Raw genomic sequence first — 17,243 nt, 5'->3', positions numbered from 1 at the left:
TAAATATATAATTATTAATCTTTTATATTATATCATTTATTTTAGTATTGAAATAAGAAAATAATTATTTTTTTAAGATAATTAAATAATTTTAAAAATATAAATAAAATAATAAAATAATTATTATTGTTAATAGAAAAATTTATAATTAATTTTAAGTTTTTTGATATAAATAAATATTTTATATTTTATGTTATTAATAAAAAATATTTTAACAAAGTTGAAATACGTTAATTAAAATTATAAATAAAAAAATAAAAATATTAATAATATTAATTTTCAAGTTAAATAAAAAAGGATAATATGGTCAAAATAAAAAATAAAATCATATCAGCTATCAGCTGATGAGAATCAGCTCTAAAAATAGAGCTGATACAAACTGCAGCTGATGGGTATTATATCAATTGCCCATCAGCTATCAGCTCTATTTTTTTAAAATTGCCCATCAGCTATCAGCTCTATTTTTTTAAGCTTGTCAAACATCACAATTTACCTGTTTGGGTGTCTATCAGCTATCAGCTGCACCCAACAGGTAAACCAAACACCCCCTTAATCGGACGTCAGATGTTACTGATGATTTGATTAAAGGCTAATATTAGGTCAAATAAGCCCACAGCATGCGACAATATGCACATCCATCCCTGGATTTTGAATTAAAATTAACTGGAACAGATAGAGGATTAAAAAAAAAAAATCTGTAATTGATAAAGCTTTGTCTGTTATACGTTGAGTTTTAATTTTTGGTGCAAATGCATTTGTTCTTCTTTGAATAGGTCAGGAATTTGGAAAGGCCTTAGCGCGTGTTGTAGCTAGTTTAAAACATTGACTACCTAAGATATTCTATATCGCTAGCTAGCTAATGCTGGCGTCAACAACAACTAATTAATTGACGGCTAATTAATTAAGTAGAGATTATGCTAATTAATTAATTGCTAATGGTATTGATCTTTTGCAAAGAAATTGATGTAATTAGTCACTTAAGATTCTTGAGTGTTTGTATATGCAAATATATTGTATTACATTTATCATATTTAAAATAATAAAATTAAAATTTTCTTTTATTTAATTTATATATAATTAAAGATTTTAACTAGTATAATGTAATAAGTTCTTATTTAACAAATCATATGAATAAGTTTAATAAAAATTTGAACTTAATATATAATTAAAAAGTTAAATATTATAACTGATTATTAAGAAATAAATTACATATGTCATAATATTCAATAAAATAAATAAAAATAATTATATGAATTACATATAACTGTAAGCTTAATCATAAGATAATTACACTATAAATAATGTAAATAGAAATTAAAAAGTATAATTAAAAATATATGAATATATAGAAAATATATAATTTTATTAATAATATCATTATAATTATTAATTTAATTATTCTTCCTATCCTCGCTTTACCTAATATTGAGAGTGGACGAGATTAAGAAAAATTGATAGGGTACGAGGCAAATCGAGATGGGTCAATAACAATTGTCATCCCCATTAAACGAACTAAACTCAAACTTTAAAATTATAGCTCAAGTCAAGTTTGAGCTCAATATAAATTTCACGGGTCAAGGTTGAACTCTTCTAAATTTAGCATGGCTTGACTCATTTACCCCTCCAAAATAAAGTTAGCAAACACAAGATAATACAATATTTATGTAGTTCACTCTTTTATCATAGGCTATACTCATGAGTAGGCGTGACAATTCGGATTGATAGGTCGTGTTCGTGTCGTGTAAACATGCTACACGAATACAATTAAGGTCAATACGAACACGATACGATTAACAAATTGTGTAAAAAATTTAAATACGAACACAACCCTTCTATTATACGGTTTACACAACATGACACGATTAATATTAAATAGTATTAGGTATATTCAACACGACACGACCTATTTAACATGAAATAACCTATTTAACACAGTTTGACACAACTTGATCAATTTAACATGCTATATAAGTGGGTTCATAGATCACAGTGGGTCAAATGGGTTAATGGGTCACAGGTCAACACGTGACACGAATATTAAATCGTGTCATAAACGTATCAAGTTGGGTTAGCGGATTAACCTATGACACGACACGATTATAACCGTGTCATAAATGGGTTGATACGAATTCGACATGAACACGAATAAGTCTAACCCAAACCCTATATTTTCATACCGTGTTCGTGTCGTGTTTGCGAATCGTGTCCAAAATTGTCATCCCTATCCATGGGCAGCCCAACTTCCTCTATTAATCAAACAATGCAAATTAATACATTAATAAGTTCAAAGCCTCACTCTGACCATTAACTCCATTATATCCAAGAGATATCATTTTATTAACTACTTATAGTAAATAAAATGTAGATATAATTAATAAAAAACCATAAAAATGTAGATATAATTTTGTAGATATAATTAATAAAAATACTATTTTAAATTTTAAAAAAAACCATAAAAATGTATTCACTACATAAATAATAACTTTTTTAATAATAGACAAGGGTTTCTTTCTCTTAAAACTCTATGCCTTTTATTCATATATGTGCTAAAATCAAATAATCTTTCATATGACGTTTTCTATTATAATGTCAATATGAATTTCATGCAAATAGAAATATATCTAAAATATGAATTTTATTTTAAATGAAAATATGATTCTATATCCACATAAAAATTATTTCTCCTATTAAAATTAAAAAAAAAAAAAATTCTTCAAATGCTAGAGGACTTTTGAGTGACTCTAACACTAATGAAACATTCTTTTTTAGCCAAAAGAAAAAAATTAATAGAATGGTAAATCCCCGCCCGTGTTAATTTGGTGCCATTTGGGAAACTTCTCAACCTTTTCTCTCGCTTGTGGATTTGGTAAACCAACTGCTGGAAAGCTTATTTATTTGGCTTTCCACAGCCTTAACACCCTTTATTTATTATGATGTATAACTCTTTTGCCTGAAAGTTACAACATTTCCCTTTTTTTTTTTACCCAAAAGAAGAGAGAGGAAACCTACGCAATTAGAGTTATCCATTCAATTTATTTGGTTCGAAATTGAATAATCCAAATATTAAAAATATAAAAATAAAACTCAATTGAAAATATGTATATAACTGTATCAAACTTACTAATTCAGTTTTGACCCCTTTATTCAGTATTAAATTGAATAAGGTATCAAACAAGAAAGATAAAAAGAGAAGAATGGTGAGGAAGAAAAATGCGTTCTACCTTCTGCAACAGATAAAAAGAGTTAAAAGAGGAAGAAAAAGAGATTTAGGGATTTTTTAGATTCCCTTTGCAATTACAAACAAAATAATATCATATTGCATTACATCATATATAAATAAATGGATTCAATTATTTCATTCTATTATTGAATTAACCGTGTGAAATTAAATTAAAAATTGAAATATTAAAAATATATAATTAAAATCAAAATAAAAAATAGGTGAAATTGATTCAATTCAATTTTTCCATCAAAATTCAACTTTGCTCAACCTATACTCTATACAACTACTTGGACAAGTGAATCCACAAACATCATGGAGCAGCCTCTGAGATATATCCGGAGAAAGAACAGGCAACTGATCTTTAAAATTGGAGTAAAACGTAAAATAATAATAATCATCATCATTGATTCAAATGAATTATGAGAGAAACAATAACAAGGATCAAAGTACCAGTAACACAGCTGAAACCAATAGTTCTACAAACCAATCCTACAAGATCAAAAACCTGGGATAAACCCCCTTGTTTCTTGAGCTTGTAATTATACCCAGGTGAATAATTCCATCCAAATTCACATCTGCAACACCTCTCAAGTCTTTCCTTCATCTTAATTTCCTGTATCCTCTCTCTCAGAACCCTCAAATTCGCTTCACTCCAACTCCCTAAACAAGCAAAAAAAAATTAAAAAAAAATCATGTATTTTAGCTATATATCATCAAAGGTGACCATATATATACAACAAGCATATAAGTGGCTGTAGGGTTTTACACCTTCATCTCTAAAGCTCTGAGCTCGAACTTGAAAAGCTTGACGAGTACTACTTATCAGCTTGAGAGACGAAGGTTTGATCGGAGTTGAGCAAGAAGCTGGAGAAGAAGCCATTATGGTTATGAATCGTCTGTAACAAAGCCAACCCACGAGATGGAATTGATTATAGTGAGGTAGGTTTCTCTCGTTATTAGCAAGTTTTGATGATTATAATGTATGTATATGTGCTTGAAATCAACTTAATTTCTGATGCCCTGCCTTTAATATTACAGGCAATAGGTTGTGTGTAGTTAAAGACAATACAGAGGCTATCCCATTTAAAAAAAAAAAAAAAAAAAAAAGTGAGCTAAGCGATGAAACGTCCAAATAAAGAAATAAATAAATAAATTTTCCTCTAGGCGGCAAGGAAGTTTCTGTGGACTAATCATTCTTTTCTGAAAATAAATTTTTATGATAATATCATTAATTATATTCTTAATTTGTTGGTGTTGATTTCAATTTTATCACTTTCCGCATACGGCTTGATATCGCTGTCGCTTTTTTTTATACGCATCAACAAAAAATATATATTAGTGTTTTTTAATCAATTGGTGCTACAGTATTCATTATTTATATTAATATTTTAAGAAAATAATACGCTGTTAAAAGAAAAATGTGATAAATATGATAATGCCACATCAAATGTAAAGATTAAATTATAAAAATTTGGATAAATAATATTATCATGTGATAAAATGCTGACATATAATTTCCCATCCATTTTGGGAGTTTGAATACGTGCCAATATGGCAGTCTCTGGCAAATGTCGAAATTGACACGTGTGCATGATCTGTGCAGTCCCAAACTATCTACGGTGTTGTTATTGTTAGAAATACATTAATAAGCTTCAGTCGAATAGTCACTTCCTTTAAAGAAATTATGGTTTAACTATATCGTTGTTTGGTAATATTATAGATTCTTCCAAAATAATAAAACTAAGATAAAATTATAGATATGTGTAGGGTGTTTATAAGTATACGTTAAGATTTTTTTTTTATTTAGTGATTGTCTTGATATAAGTGTTGGTGTAGTAATTTTTATATTTTTATGTGTACATATATTTTACTTTACTGTCAAAAAATATCAAAAGGTCTTGTTGTCGTTTGTAGGTGAGTTTGGTTGAAATTCCATATGGAGTGTGGCTAGGATAGAGTTTTCGGGCTCTCACATTAATTGTGAACGCGTGTGCGTGTGTATAGGTTTATAGGCATGTGCTAAATCTCTTCACAATCAGTAATTACCTAGATATGAGTATTGGTATGGTAACTCCTATACTCTCGTGTATCCATGTGTTTCACTTTACTATAAAAAAAAAATTATAGATATTAATTTTAAAATATTTTTAAGAATAAATTAAAATATTTAGTAAAAATATAAAATTAATTAATAAAAATTATTAGATCTATTCAATATATATATATATATATATATATATATATATTTTTAAATATAAATTTTATTTATTTATAATTAAATAAAAAATATTATATAATATTTAAAAAATATTATATTTTAATATTATAGATGTACCTAATAATTATCTTATTGATCACCGAGGGAATTTTTGGGTTATATGAATGAAGCAGCATATGGTTATTATTACGCTGTTACCCATAGTTTAGGATATCATGAAAGTTTCAACCTCCAGCCAGTACTGGATTTTTAAAACTACTTATTAAATTTTTTTTTTTTGGAAAAACATACTAATTAATAATTAATAAAAAAAAATTAAATATAATCAGAATAATTTTTATTTTATGATTTAACTATTTGCAGATTAAATAGGATATCCTTTAGTGTCGTGGACCCCATTTTTAGTGCAGTTGTTGTAACATCAATGCACATACATGAGTAGAGCCGTTGATTCAACTTGAATTGATTTTAAATATATTAAAATTAATTAATTAATTAATGTTATCTTCAATTATTATTAGCAGGACAGTATAATCTAAATAGTTGATTAGTTTACATCAGTATTTGGCTGTTTTAATATTAAATAATTAGCAACCATCATCAATTTTCACGTATAAAAAAATGTTCAAAATTAAAATTTAAACAGAAGGGGTCAAATAAATAGTGTAAGTGTCAAGCCTTAAGAAAGCACACAATTGTTTTCAATTATTTAATATAATAAAATATCAATTAAACAATAACGTGGGGGAGGTAATTGCGTAAGGACAATTTTTAGTAACCATTTTTAATTTGATTTGATGAAATTTTGCAATTGTTAATATATGTATACAGAAAAGCTAAACATGATATGATACAATGCATTACATATGAAGAAACAGACAAATTAATCCAGGCTGTTGATTGTAATAAATTTGTATAGTTGCAAGAAATCCGTGTGTTGATCATGTTCAAGTTCAGACAAATCCTGCATGTATTGGAGGGTCCGACCTACTCATACAACACAAGTTCATGTACTATTTTTCAGTAGCAACCGATAAGTACTTTTGGATTTTCAATCCCATCAAATTTTTATTAAAATAATTTGAATTTTAAAAATAATTAAATTTTATCTATTTAGATGTTTATTATTTAAATATATTTATATAAATAATTAATTAGATATAAAATATTTTTATAATTGTATATATATTTAAAATAAATAAATTTTAATTATTTTATAAAATTATTAAATTATTAAAATATAAATTATTAATTAAAATATATGAAGTGGCACTTATTTAGGTAATAACAATCAGAATGAGTTTAGGTAATAACATTCAGAATTTTAATATAATAATTTTTGTAAGTAAATTATCTCTTTTTATTTTTCAAGAAACCTCAATATATATAAACACACAAATATAATTATTATTGTAAGGGGATCAAATCGAGTGTCCAAATTCATTTAACTGTGAATCCTTTTTATATTTTCTCTTATTTTTTATGAAATGAAAATTGACAAAACAACAAATAAAAAGCGAAGCAGTTTTTCAACATGTCCGAAATTTCCGCAAAAGAAAATGCAAGAAAAATTTGAGGGGAAGGGAAGAAATGAATTGGTGTTAATGTTTATTAAAGTAAGGTAAATTATAAAATATATTCGGTACATAAAAAATAGTGCATCGAGTACATAAAATATATTACAAATATATGAAAAATTACAATTTTTTTTTGTCATCAAGCAAAATATTATTAAAATTCACTTAATTAGTTAAAAAAATTAGAGATTAAATTATGTTTAGTTTGAAGTTATTATGAAATTTGTAAATGAAAATCATAGTTAATTTTATTTATAAATGAATTTCTTTATTTAATGTAATATAAATTAATAAAATAAATTTTATATTTTATATAAATATAAAATTTAATTTAATTTACTTTTTTTTTAAATACCCTTTTATATCTATTACCATCATCATTCTACCAAAGCCACCACGTTCACCAACATTTTTCCTCCACCGCCATCTGGACGGCTCCACCACAACAGCCACCTCCACCTCTATCTCCACCATTTCCCCTTATATTCAAGAACAATGCAAATGCAGTTTTGTGTAGAGATGGCAACGGCAGGGTATTCATAAAAATCACTTTATTTGAATCCGAACTGATTAATATTCTCAAAATTTGAATCAGTTATAAATTCGATTAATATTTATTCTTAATTACCCAAATCAATCCAAATATGATTATTATTTTAAAAAAAAATCAGTTTAATTTTAAATATCTTAATGAATAATTTTCATAAAAAATTATTTTTATTAATAATTTATATTTTAAAATTTTGATAATTAATAGAACATTTAAATTCTATTTTATATAAAATAAAATATGTAAAAATTTATAATTATTATTATAAAAAATATATATTTAATATTTAATTAAGTATTTATATAAATCAACACATATAAAACCTGAATCAATCATGGGTATTATTTTTTAAACTCAAACCCTGTTGACCCCGTGTAGCTCAAAATGAGCATTGATTTTGATGATAACAAAACTAAAAGAGAATCTATCTAACCTAACCTTTAAGTGATGTGTAGATTCTTTGTCTTATGCATAAAGAACCTTTGAAGTTGCATCTAAGAAGAAAAGATACTCAAAGGCATTCCAAGACAAATCCAAAATGAGAAAAAGACTATGGAAGCCAAGACTCAAAGAAAAGGTATGAAGAGTATAGTGTTAGAGTCTTAGGCCTTTTTGTGAAAAAGAATAGATGAGAATTTAGTCATATGGAGCTCAAAAATGAAAATTTATTTTCTGATTACTTTTTCTCATCATGACCTTGAACACAACCATTGAAACATTTTTCAAAGGTCTAAATCATTTTACATTGCAAGTTGAGACATGCAGCTGTTGACTTAGTTTCCTAACTGGTTTGCTAAAATTTTCGGTTTGCTAATATGTTTGCTAAAAACATTAGTTTGCTAACCAGTATGATCGCTTCCTAAAATTTTATTAGTTTGCTAACTGTCCAGAGCTGCTCAACTTCGCACAAAAGGACAAAATAACGGCCATTTTGTCTTGGGCAGTGTGTATAACGTTCCAAAAGGGTTTCAAACGGTCTAAAATAATTTGGGACTATATATACACCTTCTCTACTTCATTTACAATTTAATGAAAGCCTACATTTGAACTCCAACATTGATTTTTCATTTATTGCTTTCATTCAAGAGCATTTAAAGATTTTGAGCTACCATTGGCAAATCAACTCATCTCTTCTTTATAGTTTGATTTGTATTGAGTAAGAGTGAGTGTTGAAATATTGAATTGCATTCAAGAGAGGTTGTACAAGCACCTATTGAAGCTTGGAAGTGTAAGTGCTTGTGATAGCACTTGTGGAGGTTTCAAGCTACCTTGGTGTAAAAGCTTGGTGTTGAGAAATTGTAAAGGGCTTTTGGTCTCTTGCCTTCAAAAGAGCAAATAGTGGAGAAAAGACTCAAAGAGGGTTCTTTGAGAGAGTGGATGTAGGCTAGCTAAGCAACCACTATAAAATCCTTGTGTTTGATTTCTCTAACCTTTACCTCTTTACTTTTATGCAATTTAAATTTCTTTTCTCATATACATGATAGTGAATGTTGGTTAAATAGATTGAGTTGATAAATTTGTGGACATATTGAGAGACTTGAGAAAATTAGTTGATAAATGCTTTATTAGAGATTGCCATATACATTGATTGAGAATTGAATTGCAACATAGAAACACATTGTTGAAGCACATATTACTTTCTCGTTATATAGAAGAATCACATAGTTGAACAAAGCCACAATTTTTCATTAGGCTATAAGCAAGGGCCGAAAAATTGTTAAAGTCCAATTCACCCCCCTCTTGGACTATTTTGGGACAACAAATTGGTATCAGAGCCTGACTCTCTTGCTTAGGGTATTACAACCTTAGAGTGATCCATAATGGCTAGTTCATCTAGTAATACTGCCGGTATACCTGCACCTTTAGTTGAAGGCTACTCAATCACTAGACCGCCACTTTTCAATGGCACTAATTATTCATTTTGGAAAGTAAGAATGAGAAATTTCATACAATCTGTGGATATTGATGCATGGAGAATTATTAAAAATGGTCCACATGTTCCTCAAAAGAATGGTACTGGAACTACAAAAGTTCCAAAACATGAAGATGAATATGATGACAATGATTGGAAGAAAATCTCTATAAATGCTAAAGCTATTAATATTTTGCATTGTTCACTTGACCTTAATGAATACAATCGTGTTTCAGGATGTCAATCTGCTAAGGAAATTTGGGATAAGCTTGAAGTGACTTATGAAGGAACTGATGTTGTTAAAGAGTCCAAAGCAAACCTTCTTATTCGAGATTATGAGCTGTTTGAAATGAGGCCAGGAGAATCAATTGCGGATATGAGTACAAGGTTTACTGATCTTGTGAATCTTCTCAAAGCGCTTGGTAAAAGATTTGAGGAAGCAGAACTTGTGAAGAAAATTCTTAGATCACTTCCAAAATCTTGGGAAGCAAAGACTACAGTTATCCAAGATACCAAGGATTTTAAGACTTTCACCTATGATGAACTCATTGGCTCTCTTATTGCACATGAGATGGTATACAAAAAGGGTGAAGTTGAAAATGAGCAAAAGAAGAAGAAAAGCATTGCTCTCAAGTCAAACAAGGATGAAGATAAGAAGAAAGGTGTTGCATTTAAAGTTGACTCAAGTGACAACTCAAGTATTTCAAGTGATGATGAAGATGAAATGGCTGTGCTTGCAAGAAAATTTAAAAGAGCTTTCAAGAAGGGTGGAAGCAAATACAAGAAATTCTTGAAGAAGTATACTCCCAAGGATAAACATTTCAAAGATTCAAAAGAAGAAATTGTATGTTATGAGTGTCACAAACCTGGACATATCAAGCCCAAATGTCCACTACTCAAGAAGAAGAAAGAAAAAGAAGATAGGAGCAAGAAAGCAATGAAAGTAGTATGGAGCAACAGTGAAGAATCTTCAAATGATGAATCAAGTGACAAAGAGGCTGCTCTTCTTTGTTTGATGGCATGTGAGGAGAAAGTTGAGAGCTCACAAAAAGATGAAGAAAGCGACAATGAGGTAAATTCTTATGAATCCCCTAATGTAGAAGAACTTGAACTTGCATTTGCTAGAGTATATGATGAGTATAGAAATTACAAGAGAAAGTGCACTAAAATGAATTTAGAGATTGAATCATTGAGATCACAAAACACTGCCATGTCCAATGTGTATAAAGAAAATGAATTTTACAAAGGACAAATTGCTTTGTTTAAAGAATTAGACTTAGAGTTGAAAATATCAAAAGAAACATGTGAGATGCTCATTGAGAAAAATAAAGTTCTTGAAACTAAGGTAGAGTCTTTGACAAATGATTTAGCAAAATTCACAAAAGGAAAAGAAACTCTAGATGTACTTCTTGGAAACCAAAGAATTCCGAGTGAAAAATATGGAATTGGTTTTGATGGTTTCATGAACTATGACAAATATAAGAATCATTTCATTAAAGCATCTACATCTTCCTTGCCTAATGTTACATGTTATTACTGCAATAAAAGAGGTCATATGATTAGCTCTTGTGCATTTAGGAAAGGTCATCTTAAGACAAAGAAGGTATGGGTACCAAAGGGAACCTTACCTAAGGTCACTAACCCCCAAGGACCCAAAGTTGCTTGGGTACCTAAAGCTAAATGATTAAATTTCAGGTTTGTTGCAAAGGAATGAAGGAAAGTGATAAATGGTATATAGATAGTGGTTGTTCAAAGCACATGACTGTGAAAAGACAAGTTTTCAAAAATTGCAATGAAAGATGGAGGATATGTAAAATTTGGAGACAAAGGGAAAGGAAAAATAATTGGAAATGGCACAATTGGCACCAAACCTTGTATTGAAGATGCATCGCTTGTTGAAGGTTTGAAATACAACTTGCTAAGTGTAAGCCAACTGTGTGATAAAGGCTTTGAGGTAAAATTTACTTCGTCTCTATGTACAATCAATAGTTTAGATAATGACACATTGTTCATTGCCAATAGATCAAATAATGTTTACTTGCTTGACATGAATAATTTTGAAACTAATCATGGTACATGTCTAGTATCTCTTGATAACTCTAGTTATTTATGGCATAGAAGACTGGGTCATGCAAGCATGCATACACTCTCAAAACTGTCTAAGAAAGAACTTGTTAATGGTCTTCCTAAGATTAAGTATGAAAATGAATTTCAATGTAGAGCATGTGCACTAGGAAAGCATACTAGAGCATCTTTTAAGTCTAAGAATATTGTGTCTACCACTAGGCCATTAGAATTGCTTCATCTTGATTTATTCGGACCCGTAACTCCTACTAGTCTTGGTGGAAAGTCATATGCTTTGGTTATTGTTGATGACTATTCAAGATATACATGGACATTTTTCCTTGCTCACAAAGATGAAACTTTTGAAAAATTCACCTCTTTTGGTAAAATGGTTCAAAATGAAAAAGGCTTTTGCATCTCATCTATAAGAAGTGACCATGGAACTGAATTTGAAAATCATTTGTTTGAGAAATATTGTGATAAATATGGAATCAATCATAATTTTTCAGCTCCTAGAACACCACAACAAAATGGGGTAGTAGAAAGGAAAAATAGGACTTTGCAAGAAATGACTAGAACTATGTTGAGTGAAAATAATTTGCCAAAGTACTTTTGGGCTGAAGCTGTTAATACATCTTGTTATGTGTTGAATAGAGTTTTGATTAGATCAATTTTGAAAAAGACCCCCTATGAGCTATGGAAAGGAAGGAAACCAAATATCTCTTATTTTAAAGCATTTGGTTGTAAGTGCTATGTGTTAAATAACAAGAAGGATAACCTAAAGAAATTTGATGCTAAATCCGATGAAGGAATCTTTCTTGGGTATTCAACAAAGAGTAAAGCCTATAGAGTGTTCAATAGAAGAACTTTGGTTATTGAGGAAACTATTCATGTTTTGTTTGATGAGACTAACCCTTCTATTAGAAGAAAAAATGCTTGTGATGAAAATGAGCAGGTTTTTGGAAAAGAGAATATAATATCAAGTGAAGAATTGGAACAAGTTGATGACAAAGATGAGGAAACTCAAGGAGAAACTACAATAGATGTCCATGATGCCAATGAAGATCAAACTAATGAAGAAATGCCAAATTTGGAAGATTTACAAGTAAATGAGCCCCAACATGAAGATTTACCTAAAGATTGGAGATTCCATAGAAACCATCCTCAAGAAGACATTATTGATGATCCATCTCAGAGGATGATGACTAGAGCACAATTGAGAAGATATTTTGGTAATGTTGCTTTTGTTTCACAAATTGAACCTAAATGTTTTGAAGATGCTCAAAATAATGAAAGTTGGATTCTTGCTATGCAAGAAGAACTAAATCAATTTGAGAGAAATAAAGTTTGGAATTTAGTACCTAGACCAAAAGTTCATTCAATTATTGGTACTAAATGGGTTTTTAGAAACAAAATGGATGAAAAAGGCAATGTTGTTAGAAACAAAGCTAGACTAGTGGCTCAAGGCTACAACCAAGAGGAAGGGATTGATTTTGATGAAACCTTTGCTCCGGTTGCTAGAATTGAAGCTATTAGGATGTTGTGTGCTTTTGCATGTTTCAAGGATTTTATGCTTTATCAAATGGATGTCAAGAGTGCATTTTTAAATGGTTATATTGATGAGGAAGTGTATGTTGCACAACCTCCAGGCTTTGAAAATCATGAGCATCCAAATCATGTTTATAAACTTACTAAAGCCTTATATGGTTTAAAGCAAGCTCCTAGAGCATGGTATGAAAGGCTTAGTAAATTTCTTTTACAAAATGATTTTCAAAGAGGCAAAGTGGATACAACACTTTTTGTTAAGAAGCATCATAATGATATGCTCATTGTGCAAATTTATGTTGATGATATAATTTTTGGTGCTACTAACGAATCTCTTTGCAAGAAATTTTCTAAGATTATGCAGAATGAATTTGAAATGAGCATGATGGGTGAGCTCACATTCTTCCTTGGACTTCAAATTAAACAAATGAAAGATGGCATCTTCATAAATCAATCAAAGTACATCAAGGATATGCTAAAGAAATTTAAGATGGAAAATTTGAAGAGCATGGGCACTCCTATGAGTTCAACAATTAAAATGGACAGTGATGAAAAAGGTAAAGAAGTAGATACCAAGCTTTATAGAGGTATGATTGGCTCTCTTTTGTATCTTACTGCATCTAGGCCTGATATACACTTTAGTGTTTGCTTGTGTGCAAGATTTCAATCATGTCCAAAAGAATCTCATCTAAGTGCAGTTAAAAGAATTTTTAGATATCTCATAGGGTCACAATCAATTGGTTTATGGTATCCAAAGTGCGAATCATTCAATCTTGTTGGCTATAGTGACTCTGATTTTGCTGGAAGTAGACTGGACAGAAAAAGTACCTCAGGTACTTGTCAATTTCTTGGTCATGCACTAGTTTCTTGGCACAGTAAGAAACAAACTTCAGTAGCTTTATCTACAGCTGAGGCAGAATATATAGCTGCTGGTAGTTGTGTTGCTCAAATTTTATGGATGAAACAACAATTGGAAGATTTTGGTTTAAAATATAATGTTGTTCCAATTAAGTGTGACAACACAAGTGCCATAAACTTGGTCAAAAATCCAGTCCAACATTCAAGAACTAAACATATTGAGATTAGACATCATTTTATTAGAGATCATGTTCAAAATGGAAATATCAAAATAGAGTTTGTTGCCTCTGAAAATCAACTTGCTGACATCTTTACAAAGCCTCTTAATGAAGAAACCTTTTGTAGAATTAGAAGGGAAATTGGTATGTGTGAATCACTGGCTTGAAATCTAAGTCATTTGCATTTTATTGAAAGTGTAACTGATTTGCTGAGATATTAGTTTGCTGAAAAATCTTTAAAGAATATTAGCTAACCTGTTTGTGTACTCGTGAAATTAGTTTACTAAGTTGTATACTAATATTGCGTGGCTAAAATTAGTTTGCTATATTAAGCACTGTTCAAATTTCAAACCAAAAAGGTGATTGTTCTTGAAGTTTTCTACGTGTTCACCGATGCATTTATCTTTCCACATTTGATATCATACTATCAGTAATGTGTCAGACATGTAGAAATTTTTTTTTGTGTATATAGGTATAGGTAGACTTGTTTGAAATGCAAAATAAAATAAAAAAAAAGGGGGGAAAGAAAAGGGAAAAACTGGTTCAGTTGAAAGTACAGTGACACTGAAAAGCGCGGGACTCAAGAGGACTTAAATCCTCTGCCACACGAAACCTCACATTTTCTCTCTCTCTCTCTGTTTCGATTTCCGACATCCCCAAACACCATACCCGATACTTCCTTCAGGCGAAACAAACCCTAACTCACCCAAAAAATCTCGAGTTTCCTTTCCTCTTTCACACTTACCTCACCGAACTCCCATTATCCGATTTCATTTTGTCTCAATGGCTCGCACCAAACGAAAACAAAAATCCCCTGCTGTTGCCGCTGCTTCATCTTCCTCGTCAGCCTCCGACGATGTCCCTGTTGCGGCATTGCGGAAGAAACTGAAAGGAAAGCAAAATATGCCGAAATCTAAATCGGTTAGTGAGTCTTCTCACTCGTCCAAAGGTGTCGAAACACCTAAATCCACACCAGAAAAGAAAAAGGCGATCTGCAAGGGACGGATGCTCAAAAGAAAATGGGTATCGCAAAGCTTTCGGGTTCAGTGGATAAAGCACTGTTGGATTGCAAATTCATCAAATGGGAGAACTTTAATCAGGTAAACTTTCACTTTAAAGAGCTTTTTGAATTTCAAGGTTGGTTGGGTGTCTGTGAATGCGCAAATGAATATTACCCTAGGCTTGTACAAGAATTTTATAGAACCTTGCGCACTGTTGATGATGAGGATCGATTTGAAGTCATTTTGAATACAAATACATATAGTGTCTCTGTTGAATTGATAGCCACGGCTTTAAAATTGCCCAATGATGGAAATAGAATTTCCACGCATAAGGATGTTGCTAGAGTAGCAGGTTTTAATCTGGTTGAGTTTGAAAATGAGGTATTTCCTGCTAGCACTACCAAAAATGAGAAATCCACCAGTACCAAAGCCCTCCAGCATATCAAAATTATTCACAGTATGGTAAACTATGTGTTCTGTCCGAAATCTGGCAGTTATGGCTATCTGAGTCACTTGGACATGTGTATTATGTGGCACATTGTGAGTAAAGTTAGGTTAAATTTAGCCTACTTAATTTTCAAAAACATGTGCAAGGCCTATGGAATTGGTAAACTGCCCTATGCACACTTGTTGACTGCTGTGTTTAAAGAGCTAGAGGTGAATGTCACTAAGGAAAGCTCTAGGGCTGACTTGATAGTGCTTAGAGAAATCCATTGGACAATCGATGGGAGAAAGACCAGATTTGAAAAGGGTAATTCTTTCACTGCTAAAGTTGATTCTGGTTCTGGTAATGAAGTTTTGAATGAAATTCAAGGGCTAAGAGCTGCTGTTAATGACCATTTTAGCTCAACAACTCAATCTCTTGATATTCTCAGAAAATTTGTAGATGTTGTTGACTATAAAGTGAGTCACCTACTCACTCAAAATGAGGAGTTAAAGAAGTTGATAATGGACCTTCAGCAGGCCAAGGAAATTGCAGCTCCAACTAAAGTTGAGGTTGGCACTCAGGTTTCTACTGATAAGGGAGAAAGCAACAAAGTTGAAGAGTCTCCTGCTGATATAGCATGTGAAAGTGGTAAACTTGCTGAAGCAGAACTTGAACCTGTAGTGGATGCCCCTGATGCGCAAGCTAGTGACCATGATGCACCTAAGATTGATCCTACAGCTGATGTACCCACTGCACTTGATGATCCCAAGGTTGTAGAAGCTGCAAGTGAGTTACCCAAGGAAAGTGAAAAGGTTCCAGAATCTGAACCCATTGAGCCTGCTGCTCCACTAGTTGAACCTCCTCCTGCTCCACTAGTTGAACCTCCTCCTGCTCCACTAGTTGAGCCTGCTGCTGCTCCTACACAGCACCAGGAACCTTCCCTTAAAGACCACCAAGCCAGTGCTCAAACTCAGCTATCTGCAGTTGCTGCCCCTGCAGCAAAGAAAGGTACGAAAAGGTACAAGTCAACCGTATCAAATCCGTACCAGACCCTCGCTGCTGCTCTTCAACCCCCTTCTGAAGATGATGAGGCCGAGAAAAATGATGAAGTGGCTGACCAAGCACCTCCGGCTCCTGTTATTAAACTGCCTAGGAAGAAAATGGTGCCTTCAAAATCCACTCGCAGGAGTAACAGACTTAAATAGCATCTCATCTGAATTTTTAGTTTACTGATTGCATTTTTAGCTTACTAGTCTGTGTGCTACTTTTGGTTTTTAGTTTGCTACTGTCTACCTTACTGCATTTCCATTTTGGCTAACATGATTCTTTTTGGGTATTTTCTCCTGTTTCCTTTTTGATTGATGACAAAAAGGGGGAGAATGGTTGGAGATGTGAATATGTGTTGATGAACATGAGACTATGGAAATGTGTTGATATACTTGTGAAGTGTGATGATATGTGAATATGTGTTGATGTTTGTGAGATATATATATGTGATGATACTTGTGTTGCTGGATATATGCTTATACTTGTGATTGATACTTGTGAAGTGTGAATATGTTTGATAGCATAATTTCAGGGGGAGCTTATGTACAGAAAATGGATTTCTTGGATATTGTGTGCATATATTTAGGGGGAGCTTTTTCGGTA

At 31.2% G+C, this 17,243-nt stretch overlaps 2 protein-coding genes across 2 annotated transcripts; one reads left to right on the top strand and one right to left on the bottom strand.

Moving 5' to 3' along the window:
• Positions 1-3,603: 3,603 nt before the first annotated feature.
• Positions 3,604-4,283, bottom strand: LOC110661166 (uncharacterized). Its single transcript, XM_021819720.2, has 2 exons — positions 3,992-4,283; positions 3,604-3,883 (listed from the first exon to the last, which is right to left on the bottom strand). Exons 1-2 carry the CDS (start codon positions 4,101-4,103, stop codon positions 3,624-3,626), a joined length of 372 nt encoding a protein of 123 aa, XP_021675412.2. The 5' UTR covers positions 4,104-4,283; the 3' UTR covers positions 3,604-3,623.
• Positions 4,284-15,751: 11,468 nt separating this feature from the next.
• On the top strand, positions 15,752-16,798 carry LOC131182830 (uncharacterized). Its single transcript, XM_058152164.1, has one exon. It carries the CDS (start codon positions 15,752-15,754, stop codon positions 16,796-16,798), a length of 1,047 nt encoding a protein of 348 aa, XP_058008147.1.
• Positions 16,799-17,243: the final 445 nt, after the last annotated feature.

This window comes from Hevea brasiliensis, chromosome 9 (assembly GCF_030052815.1).
Source record: "Hevea brasiliensis isolate MT/VB/25A 57/8 chromosome 9, ASM3005281v1, whole genome shotgun sequence".
NCBI lineage: Eukaryota > Viridiplantae > Streptophyta > Magnoliopsida > Malpighiales > Euphorbiaceae > Hevea > Hevea brasiliensis.
The sequence above is the reverse complement of the archived record's forward strand: the minus strand, read 5'-3'. Positions and strand labels throughout refer to the sequence as shown.